The 14,878-nt window shown below is 39.9% G+C and overlaps 1 protein-coding gene across 1 annotated transcript; it reads right to left on the bottom strand.

The window, feature by feature from the left end:
- Positions 1-8,978: 8,978 nt before the first annotated feature.
- On the bottom strand, positions 8,979-14,528 carry ghsra (growth hormone secretagogue receptor a). The gene is made up of 2 exons (XM_057859733.1): positions 13,247-14,528; positions 8,979-9,289 (listed from the first exon to the last, which is right to left on the bottom strand). The coding sequence occupies exons 1-2, from the start codon at positions 14,076-14,078 to the stop codon at positions 8,979-8,981; spliced, it is 1,143 nt and encodes a 380-aa protein (XP_057715716.1). The 5' UTR covers positions 14,079-14,528.
- Positions 14,529-14,878: the final 350 nt, after the last annotated feature.

The following is a 14,878-nucleotide window of genomic DNA, read 5'->3' as shown; positions in this document are numbered from 1 at the left end:
TAAATGTTTTAATTTTTTTCTGACAATGAGTGTTTATGTTGCTACATTGAAATCAAATGAGTCGTGTTTACACTCCACCTTTTAATCACTGCAAAGCATCTTTTACAAGAAATTTGGACATTTGTCAGCATTAGGCGAAGTGGAATGTACGTTAACGGCTCACAACAAATACACAAAATTCTACCATTACAAAGATGGTAACACTTTAACAATAAGGATCACTTAATATTAGTTAAGGCATTTTTAGACAATAATGTTAAAGGGACATCACATAAATTCATATAATCGCTTATCTAACATTTATTAACACTGGAAGTCTCAAGGTTTTTTTTGGGGGGGGGGGGGCTATAAAGAAATACCAGAAAGGTGACAAATGACCCCGATACCAAACTGACTACCTGTCTTTGTCAAACAATAGCCCACTCAAACAAGCAATCAAGCAGCCTAGGTGTGAAGGGGGGTTTCACTCTGGATAGCTGCAATTAGCATCTTGAATATTTGCAAATCGAGACTTGTTAACTCCTGGGTTTGTGTAAAAATGATGAGAGGGCCATGTGGCATGAAACTATGACTAGCATCCAGATCTGTAGCTGAACCAGACTATCTACATTTTAGAAAATTGAGTGTTAGAACATCTGGAACAAATCTCATAAAGCACATATACATTGTCTTGAGAAGTCCAACATTCAGTTGTCAAGGTTCATAGTTTATTATGTTGAAGCACACAATGACCAAAGAACTTTCCACAGAAGCTTAAACAGCTGTTTTGTCACAGTAAGACACAAGCTTCAGTATGCAGTACATACTGTAGGCAAACTGCAGCTTTTGGAATCTGTAAAAAGGTTGTCCGCCCAACTGCCTGCCTGAGTGGTCCACTGTCCAACAAAGCCAAGGCAGCCCTGCCCAGCAATCACTCAAGATGCTAATTGGAGCAATCCAACCCTGTGGTTTTGCGATTGTGAATGGGAATGACTAATAAGGACCTCAGTGCTTACAAATGATATGCTGATTAAGGTCAGATGACCCTTCTCTGGTTGCAAAAATGATTTGTATCAACTGAATCACCCTTGGTGGTTCTAGTGTTAATATCATAGACTTCATAATGATATTGACGGGACACATTCTCCAGACACTGCATCACGCCTTCAAGTAGGGGTCGTCCCACACTCCAATTCTGTCAGTTGAAGTCGGTCAAAGTTATTCTCAAACACATGCAGCGATCCAACGCCGGATTTGGGTTGAAAAAGTACAAAAGCTGTACCGCATACAAACAGGAAGGATTGTCTCAGGAGTGATTTGTTCGAGGATTCAAGGTAATTGTTATATTTTTCATACCATGCATGCATTTTGAAACGTGAAAAAAATCAATGTGAGAAATGAACCGCTACGACATTGGCGTCATAATTCACAATATTTACGTAAAATAAATGCGAATTGCCAGGTTTTTTTTTTGCTTTTAACCAAGAATCGAGACGGTTTTACATCCATATCTATAAAGAATTGAGGGATTTAAGCATTTATTCACAATAATTTTCAATGTAAAAAGCTCTTTGTCGTGATAAGGCGGGGCCAAAGTGGCTTAAAGACTAGCAGCATATTCTACATATTTACACGAAATGAATGCTAACTGCCTTTTTTTTTTTTTTTTTTTTTTGCTTTTAACCAAGAATTGAGGTTGTTTTACGTCCATATTTAGAATTCAGGGATTTAAGCATTTATTCACAAGAATTTTCAATGTACAAAGCTCTTTGTGGTTGTAAGGCGGTGCCGCAGTGGCTGAAAGAATAGCAGCATGTTCGACATATTTACGTAAAATAAATGCTAACTGCCTGTTTTTTTGCTTTTAACCAAGAATGGAATGTTTTACATCCATATCTACAAAGAATTCAGGGATTTAAGCATTTATTCACAATAATTTTCAACGTAAAAAGCTCTTTGTGGTGATAAGGCAGCGCCACAGTGGCTTAAAGACTGGCAGCATATTCAACGTTTTTACGCGAAATGAATGCTAACTGCCTTTTTTTTGCTTTTAACCAAGAATCAAGACTTTTGTACGTCTATATCTAGAATTCAGGGATTTAAGCATTTATTCACAAGAATTTTCAATGTAAAAAGCTCTTTGTGGTTCTAAGGCGGAGCCGCAGTGGCTTAAAGAATAGCAGCATATTCGACATATTTACGTAAAATAAATGCTAACTGCCTGTTTTTTTTGCTTTTAACCAAGAGTCGAATGTTTTACGTCCATATCTATAAAGAATTCAGGGATTTAAGCATTTATTCACAATAATTTTCAATGTAAAATCTTTTTGTGGTGATAAGGCGCCACAGTGGCTTAAAAACTAGCAGCATATTCGACATATTTACGTTAAATGCTAATGTCCCGTTTTTTTTTTGCTTTTAACCAAGAATCAAGACTTTTTTACGTCCATATCTATAAAGAATTCAGGGATTTAAGCATTTATTCACAAAAATTTTCAACGTAAAAAGTTCTTTGTGGTGATAAGGCGGCACCACAGTGGCTTAAAGACAAGCAGCACATTCGACATATTTACTTAAAACTAATGCTAACTGCCGGGTTTTTTTTTTTTAACCAAAGATCGAGACTGTTTTACATCCATATCTATAAAGAGTTCAGGGATTTAAGTATATATTCTCAAGAATTTTCAACGTAAAAAGCTTTGTGTTTCCACTTGGTCAGCTTTGACAGCGATCGGTCCCCTATTAATCGGCCCCGTGTCCCGTCAATATATTAAGTAACATAACAATAATTCATATAATCACTTATCCAACATTTATTAATGTATCAATTAACATTAATTAATGCATTGGTTAAGGCATAACTAAACAGTAACTAATGGGTTGGTGAAACTAAAAAAAAAATAAAAAACATAACATTAATTCACATATACAGTCATGTGGAAAAATTAGGACACCCTATGGAAGCCTAAGTGTTTTCGGACATATTTAGTCATATGTGTATTTAATATCAATTTTAACAATCTTGAGATTTTCAAGTAAACGATTAAAGATTTTTTATAACTTTCTACAAAGTGTAATTTTGAATAAATGCTATTTCTGTTGAGGAATAAATAGGACACACCCACATTTAATCCCATTTAAAATGGCTAAAACCACACACATGTGTATCACATCAGGTGCACATGATTAGAACATCATTATCCAGGAGGCTTGCCTTCATTAAACCTCACATTTAGTTTGGTGTACCCCTGACTGTTGAAGTGAGAGAAAACACCATGGAAAGATCAAAGGAGCTGTCTGAGGCCTTCAAAAAAAAAGATTGTAGACACTTTTGAGTATGGTAAGGGATTTCAAAATATCTCAAAAGAACATAAAATCAGCTGTTCCACTGTCCGGAAAATAGTCTACACGTGGAGGACATTCAAAACAGCTGCCAAGATGCCCATGTCTGGCTGTCCAAGCAAATTCATCCTGAGAGCAGACCGCAAGATGCTAAAAGAAGTCTCCAAAAACCGTACAATGTGCATGCCTCTACAAACAGAAAGAGACTTCACAAGTTTAACCTTCATGGAAGATGTGCAAGGAGGAAACCTTTGCTCTCCAAGAAGAAAGTGAAGGTCAGCCTGATGTTTTCCAGAGAGAATGTAGACAAAGACAAGAATTTCTGGAATAATGGTCTTTGGACAGACGAATCTGAAATCGAATTATTTGGACAACGGGGGACATGTTTCGCGTAAACCCAATACAGCATTCCAGGAAAAGAACCTCCTATCAACTGTGAAGCATGGAGGTGGAAGTATCATGGTTTGGGGATGCTTTGCTTCAGCAGGACCTGGCCAGCTCACCATCATAGAATCTACCATCAATTCTATCGTGTATCAGAGGGTGCTTGAGGAACATGTGAGCTCATCTGTGAAAAAAATTAAAGCAGAAGCAAAAGTGGGACCCTGCAACATGACAATGACCCAAAACAGCCCAGTAAATCCACCAAGGACTGGCTGAAAAGGAAGAAATGGAGAGATAGAAAGCCCAGATCTTAATCCCATTGAGATGCTGTGGGATGACTTGAAACGGTCTGTACATGTGCAAGAAACCTTTCAAACATCCCACAGTTGAAAGTATTCTGCGTTGAGGAGTGGGGCAAACTTTCTTCAGACTAATGTCAAAGACTGGTAGATGGCTACAAAAAAAGCGTCTCACGGAAGTTATTTCAGCCAAAGGGGGTAACGCTAGCTACGAGGTGGTAGGGTGTCCTAACTTTTTCCTCAGTTAGAATATGCATTTTTGTTGATATACAGTGCCCTCCATAATTATTGGCACCCCTGGTTAAGATTTTTAGCTTGTAATAATTTTTTAATTCAAATAATATGGGACCTTAATGGAAAAAAAGAGAAAAATTCAACCTTCAATACAAGTGCATTTATTCAGTGGGGGAAAAATCCCACATAAAGAAATAATTATTTGACATCAAATAATGTGTGTCACAATTATTAGCACCCCTGGTGTTAATACTTTGTACAACCCCCTTTTGCCAACAAAACAAGGTCTGGGGACTGAGATGGCCATGGGAGGAGCTTGATTTTGTGTCTGGTGAACCATTTCTGTGTAGATTTTGCCATATGTTTAGGGTCATTGTCTTGCTGAAAGACCCAGTGACGACCCATCTTCAGCTTTCGGGCAAAGGGCAACAGATTTTGATTTAAAATGTCCTGGTATTTCAAAGCATTCATGATGCCATGCACCCTAATAAGGTTCCCAGGGCCTTTGGAAGCAAAACAGCCCCACAGCATCACTGACCCACCCCCATACTTCACAGTGGGTATGAGGTGCTTTTCAGCATGCGCATCTTTCATGGCACGACAGACCCACTTAGAGTGTTTTTTGCCAAAGAGCTCAATCTTGGTCTCATCTGACCAAAGCACACGGTCCCAGGCTTAAACACAGGTCCAGGCTTCAACTGGGACCGTGTGCTTTGGTATAACCAGGGGTGCCAATCATTATGGAGGGCACTGTATTTGGTTAATGACTAAAACAATGTTACTTTTTGTTGTTTACCTGCAATTAAATCACTTTCTTTTCCAGATATAAAGAAAAACGAGATCAGACATTGATATGTGAACATTTCTTAATAAATAACTTTCATGGGATGTCCTACTTTTTTCACATGACTGTACATTAGTGTATTAATACATAGTTATTAATGTATACTGGTATGATTAAGTGAATGTAAAATGAAAAACATTGCTCTATTAGTCCTTGGGTGCTTTAAGTATGGTATTATCTCACGTTAATGTACCTCATAAGTTAACCATATTTAACTATTACTGAATACTGTTTGGACCCTTATTGTAAAGTGTTAATGCTTAAGTTAATAATGATAATGCTCACTTTTTTAGGCATCATTAAAAAGGACATCCTTGTCAATATAATACATCGTACACCTGAGATGGGACATAAACATCGCAGAGGCCTTTAGTGTGCTGTATTTACATATATATCTAAGCAACATCACAATTATAACACTGGAGAACACCATTTTTGTTGAGTTTGGTCTAACAGCTCTTAGGTTTTGGTGCAGGCAAAACCCAAAATTGATCTCAGTTTTTTCTTAGTCAAGTTTTGAACTACAGGATCCTCGTTTTCTTAAAAATTTGAAAGCTCCTGTACTTAGCATGCTTATAATTTTTAAAAATTCAAATATTGAATTTTAATTAACTAAAGGCCATGAGGGCAATGTTTAATGCCGTTTTTACAAAGGATACGGCGACTGTAATTATTATGTGCAATTAGTAACAATATAGCAAACCATGGAGGAAACAAAACTTTTAGGAAAAAACTGACTCCAATATTGTAATCAGCATGCCAATTTTAGCTTTAATAAGCATAAAAATGGAACTCGATACATTTTTTGTCAAATTGTTTTTCCAGTGTAATTACAAATGCTATTTCTTCACACCTTGACAACATTTTGCAGCAAGACGGTACATTTTTACCCAACTACAAGTTGGTGAATAAGTGTATGATAACCATTGAAGTCGTGACTGCGAAGAAAATTTTTTTTTATTTTTGGTAAATCCTATATATTTTACTAGTTATTTCATTCATTTTATGTAGAAATCAGGCAATGATGCCTTTGTAACCATGTTCCGTGAAGTCTGCCCAGCAACTATTGACATCTCGCCGCAATTTGATTGAGAGCTGCGAGTGGACAAAATAAATTGGAAGTAGATCAGTGGGTTGTTTTTTTTTAGGTTTTTTTGTTTGTTTGTTTTGGTGTTGGTATAAAGAGTTAAGAATGTGAAAGGTTAAAAAAATACATGTGAAACAGTTCAACGCAGGCACTGATAAAATTACGGTACATATTTTTTTAAATATTATACAACTTTTAACTGCCATGTTATTGTTTTTTTTAAACTCGTTCTGTACAAATTTTGGTAGCTGATTTCAAATCTGCCATCAGTTTTTATCTGTATGCATTTTAGTCTTATACAAAGTGGGGCAGAGCATCTTGCTTATTTAAATTTGGCACCCAGAAGCTACGGTTGCTCTGAGGATGGTAGGGATGGACTTATTTGAGAGGGTGGGGCTTAAAGTTTAGTTCTTAACATACATTATTTATTTTGTGTTTATATTTCAGGAACCCCAGTGAGCATCATGGAGTGGACGAAGTTGGAACGCGCTTTCACTGTTGAGGCATTTTTTTCAAGCGAGCAAAAAAATTGCGTGGATTAGGTTCCTGCATGAATTTGTAGGGATGAAATTTCAATTCTTAATGGAGGATTTATCTCACAGAACGAGCATTGAGGCATTTTTTTTTTTTTTTTAAGCGATCGCTCAATTGCTGCAAAGCGCATTCCGTAGACATTTCGATGGTGTTCCTGCCCGGCTGTCGATTGTATCATGGGTAAACAACTTCAGGGAAATGGTTGATGTAAAGAAAAAGAAACCTGGCCTCCCTCGAGCAGATTTGTTTTGAGATCTCCCCGACGGTCTGCCAGCAAATAGGCATCAGCTCTTGGGTTGTCTGCTTGTTCTTTGGGACGAATCCTCCATTAAGAATTGAAATTTCATCCCTACAAATTCGTGCAGGAACCTAATCCACGCAATTTTTTTTGCTCGCTTGAAAAAAATGCCTCAACAGTAAAAGCATTCCAATTTCAACCACTCCATGATGCTCACTGGGGTTTCTAAAAAATAAACACAAAATAAATAACGCACCCTAAGAAACAAACTTTAAGCCCCACCCTCTCAAATAAGTCCATCCCTACAATCCTCAGACCAACCGTCGCTTCAAGGTGCCAAATTTAAATAAGCAAGTTTCTCTGCCCCACCCTATGTTTGTGGTGTTTTATACAGATTCATTTTTTTGTGCCAACACCTGTTTAACTTTTCAGTTCTTTCCATGGTTATAAACATTTTTACCAATCATTGTGAACATTAGCTTGTCTTAGTTGCTTTTCACATATTGGAACACTAGCAGCAGTGCAGTACAGCCATCGCATTGTCCCTATTGTTGATCAGTTGTCTAAAACATGACGTAAGATGTATTTGCCACATATTGTTACCTTTGGGCTGTTTTTTATGGCCAGTTTTATACCGATTTTGTTGAAAATATCACTTTGAAATAATTTTGCATTGCATAATAAATTGAAATATTGAATTCGAAGAAAATTCAATACAAAAAACTAAGGTTTACAGGGGATGGGGGGAATCCCCTTAAGTCACTCCAAAATTGTGTAAGAACAAGTGTTTGCATCAATGCAACTTTTTTTAAAATTATTATTAACCAGTGTTATTTGGCCATTAGGGTAGTTGTAATCTTGCAGCAGGAAGTCTGCCTACCAACATGTGACATAACATTAAAAAGAAAAACTCATTCCTGGAAATTGATGAAGATACATCCAATCCATTAAAAAAAAATAGCTAATTGGTTGCCATTGACAGTGACAGAAGTCGAATCCTTTTGAACATGGGAGAGCTGACAGCATGACAGAGTTTCTTTGCCATTGACGGTGATCCACGAGAAATTTTCACTGGGATCGCACTCTAAATGGATTGAATGTGTATCGTCTTCAATGGCAAGGCCGGCCCAGCCTATACACAGATTATGCTGCTGCTTAGGGCCCCTGACCACTAGGGGGCCCCCAATCTGGCAACCTCCTTTTAAACGTTGTTAATAGAGCATTGTGAATAATGTGGCACGCATTACCGTTTATCTATGCAAACATCCATTTTCTTGTCATTACAATCTGGCAACCTGGGGAGTGACGTTGAACCTGCTTTGCGATGATTGGTGCTTAAACTTGCTTGGAAAATAGATGCACGAATATGTCGAAGAGAATTTATCTTTCTGGAGCAGAGAAACGAAAGAAGAAGAAAATCGGAGAAGAAAAGAAACAACAGTATCAAGGTAATAGAGCATGTTGTTGATGTTGTTGTTGTTGTGCAAGACACTCTGACTTCAACGTTGTTGTCAGCTGAGCTTGTCAATATGTCGTACTGGTAATTGCCATTGGCCGCAGGGCGAATGTCCGGAGCGAATCAAGTAAAGCCGAGCAAGTTGTCACCTGTCGGCAACGGCAAATGTACGGCTTCCGCTGATTGTAGTAAAATGAAATATTGGCATAATATGCATTTTAAATGGTGAGCCAAAAATATGGGCCCCTTGGCATTATTTTGCTTAGGGCCCCCAAATGGCCTGGGCCGGCCCTGTTCAATGGCATTAAATGATTTAAAAGGGATTGGATGTCTTTCGCTGTCAATGGCAGCAAAATAGTTGACGAATGAATTTTTACAATTTTATTTAGAATGAACAATTCTATGAGATCAATAAATACACATACATATACTGTAGTACTCAACAATACTGACGTCATATAAAATGAACAAAGTCACAAGTTCTACAGTGCTTTCATTGTCATCCAGAAAGTAAATTCTGTACAATACATGCAAAGTTTTCACGGACAAAAACAGATCCATCCGGATGTTCTACCCCGGCTTCAGAAGCTAGCGCTAGATTCCATCCATCCATCTGCAACAGCCTTGAGCGTGCTGGCGGTGCGGGTCCGAGGCAGCCGCTGGTCGCCCAGGCCGAAGAGGCGCGCCGCCGCCCCGCGGTACTTCCATGACATGGTATTGTAGAGGATGGGGTTGATGGCGGCGCTCAGGTAGAAGAGAACAACCGACACAAGGCTGCAGTGCTCGGACACGGCGGACAGCAGTGGGGACGGCGCGTCAAGCGAGCGGAACTGCAGGTAGCGGCACATATGGAAGGGAAGCCAGCACAGGACGAAGGCCAGGACCACAACGACTGCAAAAAAATAACCCCACAAAACATTATTGCATTGTTTTTTCCACTAATTGACATAAAAAAGCATGTTTATTTCATATTACACCCTGTATTTTATGCTCCTGAATGAAATGGACCACTTGGATGTGTACAGAAGCGATGGATATATTCAATTTTTTGAATCCCACGCTACGGAAATTAGAGACTTCTGGTCACGGATTGAGGAAGAAAGCGGATGTGACGTTAACGGGAGACATCATTTTCATTATAGTATGCTAAAGGACTGTGGATCCAGGTTATTTACTGGATTAATTTGTTTATATAGTCGCGTCACACCAGCCCAATGTGATGCAGACTTTTGTTGCTACACCAGGGAGAGTGGTGTGAACCTTTCTGGGTTTCTAAAAGATCCTGTTCACCATGAAAAATGGGCAAAACAAGTATGACAATGGAGTGACCATTGTACGGACAAAGAATAAGCTGCGTGTTTTATATTACGTCAAATACTGGGATCATGGCACACATTTTAATCAGGAGCTGGCTTGCATTTTGTGGGTGACAATGCTCCCTTTCCACTGAGAAGGCGGGAGTTGCCGCCTCCCTTGGCCGACGCTTTCGTCTGCGTTTCTCGATTGTGTAGAGACTTCCAGCCCCGCCAGGCCTCTTCACGTGTCCGCCAGGAGAGCGCTATCATAGGCTTGGGCTTGGGCAGCCACGCGCTCCGACATCTGCCAGTTTGTCCAACCAGAATGTGCCATTTTCGGCGTTCATTCCCCTGCTGTGTCCCCGGCGACGAGCACTGCCTGCCGGGGCCGCAGCAGGGGAACGACAAGCCGAAACTTGCTCACTGCCAGGGGCTGGCTGATCGGTGAAGAACACCACCGCTGCCGTGTGTGACATGAGTTGGCGTAGTTTTGTGTGATTTTTTTTGTGTTCGAAAGGCAAGGAAGAGTCTTGAAAGAACCGCTCGGTTCGGTTAGCATGTAGCCTAGCTCTTGGTCTCCGAGTACCCTCAGGAAAATGACAAGAGCTGGACTAACGCCGGTAGCATAAAATGCCGTTCGGGAGGTTTAAGAAGTCGGCAGTTTTGACCATTATACAGTAATTTAGCCCTGTCGTACTGAATAAATGCATTTTTACTATTTCATATTCCATTTAGAACAAGACTGTTATATGTCATGGCCATACAATTTATTTAGCAATTGGGCTAAAATACTTAGATACAAAGAATATCCTGTAAAAATATTGGACTAGAGCAGTGCTTCTCAATTATTTTCTGTTACGCCCCCCCCAAAGAAGATATAAATGTTTTGCCCCCCGCCCCCAAACTCTGCCGCCGCGGTAAATAGTATTATTTGTCTATAATATTACAATTATAAGTACGCCTCGGCCTCACATTGTCTTTTTTTTTCTATTAGAGAAAATAACACAGATCAACTTATAAAGTATAACTTTACCAACATTGGGGCGTCCCACTATTTGAGAAGTACTGGACGAGAGACATAAAAACAATGATGACATTTTGCAGTCTGCTCTCTGTCTCCTTTTTCTTGTTCTGAATCTTCCTTGGGCTAAATTCTAAATCCGCTGAAATCACTACTCTGCTAGCATCATCACCCAGAGGGAGGCGCCAAAGCGCTATAATGACAAGAGGAGCTAAACGACAGATAAAGACTCATTTCTCGTCATTTGCGCTTTGCCAAATTGTTGTATATCGTCGAATCGTCTCAAAATATGATTTTAATTTACATAATGCTATATAAGATTTTTTTATGGTGTCACATGCACTTTAACCCTATATAAGACACTCATTGGCTGCCACTGAAGGTACGAGACGTCAATTCAATTTGACTGGGAGAGGCTGACAGCAAGTAACCGCTGCATTCACTCCAACTCGAATAATAAAAACAGTAAAACCGTAAAAAGTTTGTCAAATTAACAATCTGCTGTCGGCCTACTGGAAAAAATTTTAAACTGTTGTTTTACATCAAACGACTGGAAAAAGTACATACTGTTTATATAACCAGTGTGTGTGGGGCGTGGGAGCAAGCCAATCAAACATGCGTTTGAGGGGGGTGGACCGACATATTCGGCAAGTGAAAAGAGGTAAATATAACTTTGACCATAATAAAAATAATTTACATTTAATAAAAGTAGGGTCAATTCTATCCTTACAACATACAGTATGGGAAGGCATTCTAAATGACCAACAGTGGAGCAAATAAGTATTTAGTCAACCACTAATTGTGCAAGTTCTCCCACTTGAAAATATTAGAGAGGCCTGTAATTGTCAACATGGGTAAACCTCAACCATGAGAGACAGAATGTGGGGAAAAAAAACAGAAAATCACATTGTTTGATTTTTAAAGAATTTATTTGGAAAATAAGTATTTGGTCAATACCAAAAGTACATCTTGATACTTTGTTATGTACCCTTTGTTGGCAATAACGGAGGCCAAACGTTTTCTGTAACTCTTCACAAGCTTTTCACACATGGTTGCTGGTATTTTGGCCCATTCCTCCATGCAGACCTCCTCTAGAGCAGTGATGTTTTGGGGCTGTCATTAGGCAGTATGGACTTTCAACTCCCTCCTTACCCCGTGGCGTCAAAATGATAACAAATCCCAGAACCACACGGGAGGACCTAGTGAATGACCTACAGAGAGCTGGGACCACAGTAACAAAGGCTGCTATCAATAACACAATGTGCCGCCAGGGACTCAAATCCAGCTCTGCCAGACGTGTCCCCCTGCTGAAGAACGTACACGTCCAGGTCCGTCTGCGGTTTGCTAGAGAGCATTTGGATGATCCAGAAGAGGACTGGGAGAATGTGTTATGGTCAGATGAAACAAAAATAGAACTTTTTAGTAGAAACACAGGTTCTCGTGTTTGGAGGAAAAAGAATACTGAATTGCACCATACCCACTGTGAAGCATGGGGGTGGAAACATCATGCTTTGGGGTTGTTTTTCTGCAAAGGGACAAGGACGACTGATCTGTGTAAAGGAAAGAATGAATGGGGCCAGGTATCGAGAGATTTTGAGTGAAAATCTCCTTCCATCAGCAGGGGCATTGAAGATGAGACGTGGCTGGGTCTTTCAGCATGAAAATGATCCCAAACACACAGCCAGGGCAACAAAAGAGTGGCTTCGTGAGAAGCATTTATAGGTCCTGGAGTGGCCTAGCCATTCTCCAGATCTCAACCCCATAGAAAATCTGTGGAGGGAGTTGAAAGTCCGTGTTGCCCAACGACAGTCCCAAAACATCACTGCTCTAGAGGAGATCTGCATGGAGGAATGGGCCAAAATACCAGCAACAGTGTGTGAAAAGCTTATGAAGAGTTACAGAAAACGTTTGGCCTCCGTTATTGCCAACAAAGTGTACATAACAAAGTATTGAGATTAACTTTTGGTATTGAGCAAATATTTATTTTCCACCATGATTTGCAAATAAATTCTTTAAAAATCAAACAATGTGATTATCTGTTTTTTTTTTTTTTTTTTCCACACTCTGTCTCTCATCGTTGAGGTTTACCTATGTTGACAATCACAGGCCTCTCTAATATTTTCAAATGGGAGAACTTGCACAATTAGTGGTTAACTAAATACTTATTTGCCCTAGTGTTTTTAACTGAAGTCATTATATAATGGAAATCAGGTTGCTTAAAAGTTGGTGGGGACAATTTGAGCATCCTGGTAGTGTTTTGTCCCTACCGTCCCTTTCCAAACCTACATTCGTAAGTAAAGATACCACTGTATTGTTTTTATTACCAGGATCTTCAATTAAAAATATCTACTGTAATCCATTTTAGTTTTCATTTGAGTTTTTAGTTGTTGATTTTTTATTAACAGTAGAAATCTAGCAAGCATAGCTGTCAGTATTTAACCGTAAATTTTAAGTTTTTTTTAATTTTTACAGTTAGAACTCAAACGCCTATTGACGTCCAAAGCACTGAAATGTGATGATCACTGCCACCTACCAAGCATCTTGACAGTCTGCCTGTTGCTCCTGTCCCGGTGCGCCACACATGAGCCAACGTTGGTCTCCTGGCGCCTTCGCCATAGGCGACGTCCGATGAGGCTGTAGAGCACGGTGAGGCAGAAGACTGGCATGAAGAAGAAGATGGAGCTGAGCCACACCATGGCACCCATGAGGCCGGACTCCACGGCATAGCGTGTCATTTTACACTCCCGCGTGTCGTCGTCCTCCGCCTGGGTGCGGTTGGCGCCGAAACCCGGGTGGTCGCGCTCCACGCCCACCATGATGAAAACTGGCCCCGCGCTGACGAGGGCCACGCACCAAAGAACCAGGATGAGCCCGCGAACCCGCCGTTTGGTCACCAGGGCCTTGGCGTGCAACGGGAAACAGATGGCCACGTAGCGCTCCACAGAAAGCGCCGTGATGCTCAGGATGGTCGAGTAGGTGCTGGATTCGGACACGAACTGGAAAAGCTTGCAAAGCGCGTCGCCCAGGCGCCACGGACGATAGCGCCACATGCGGTAGAGATCCAGTGGCATGCACAGGAAAATTAGCAGGTCGGACACGGCCATGCTGCACAGGTACAAGTTCGTGGTAGTGCGCATGTCACGGCACTTTCCCACCACTAGGATGGTCAAGACGTTGCCGCTCACACCCACTGCCGACAAAAGCGTGCACGCCACCGTGATGAACACCAGCAGGGGAAAGCTGTAGTAACTGAGCGGGACTACCCGATCAGAGTCCAAACTCGTCGGGTCTAAGTCCAGGATCGGATCCCAGCTGCAGTTTGGGGAAAGAGGCAGGCATGAGGACATATTCAGCCACAGAGGCATGATGGTGTGTCTCTTTTAGAGTCTAGCGGTGAACATCAACTTCCTCTCATCACGTTACAGGGATGGTTTCGTAGGGTTGTAATTGATAAATTCCTTGACAATACGATTAGGGCTGCAGCTCTCGATTATTTTAGTAATCGATGAACTAGTTAGTTCAAATAATCGAGTAATGGGACAAGAAAGATAAAAAATTAAAATAGTTGAGCTGACCCTCAAACAGTATAACAAACAAATAAATAAATAAATAAATAAGGCTCTAAGTACAACAGAAGAACAATTGGCTTACTTTCATAACAAAAATCCGCTCGCTTAAATGCTATAAAATGCTAACATTTTTTTTTACAATGCTCTTAACAAATAGTTCAAACACATATTCCCACAAAAAAGGCTAAATATACCGATAAATTAAATTACGAATGCATTAAAAAACATTTGCTAAAAAAAAAAAAATACGAATAATCGAGTAATCGGAAGAGAAACATAAAAATTTACTTGAGCTGAGCCTCAAACGGTATTTAAAAAAAAAAAAAAAAAAAAAAAAAAGGATCTAAGTACAACAAAAGAACAATTGGCTAACTTTCATAGCAAAATTCTGTTAGCTTAAATGCTATAAAATGCTAACTTTTTTTGTTTTTTTGTTTTTTACAATGGCCTCAAATGGTTCAAACACATATTCCCACAAAAGGCTAAATATATCTATAAACTGAATTATGAATGCATTAAAAAAAATTAGCCCAAAAACTTAGCTTATGTTGGTCTTAACATGGAGCAGCTGGATTCAGCCATGTGAAATGAGTTGA

The sequence above is a fragment of the Corythoichthys intestinalis genome, chromosome 15 (genome assembly GCF_030265065.1).
Source record: "Corythoichthys intestinalis isolate RoL2023-P3 chromosome 15, ASM3026506v1, whole genome shotgun sequence".
Classification (NCBI taxonomy): domain Eukaryota; kingdom Metazoa; phylum Chordata; class Actinopteri; order Syngnathiformes; family Syngnathidae; genus Corythoichthys; species Corythoichthys intestinalis.
The sequence above is the reverse complement of the archived record's forward strand: the minus strand, read 5'-3'. Positions and strand labels throughout refer to the sequence as shown.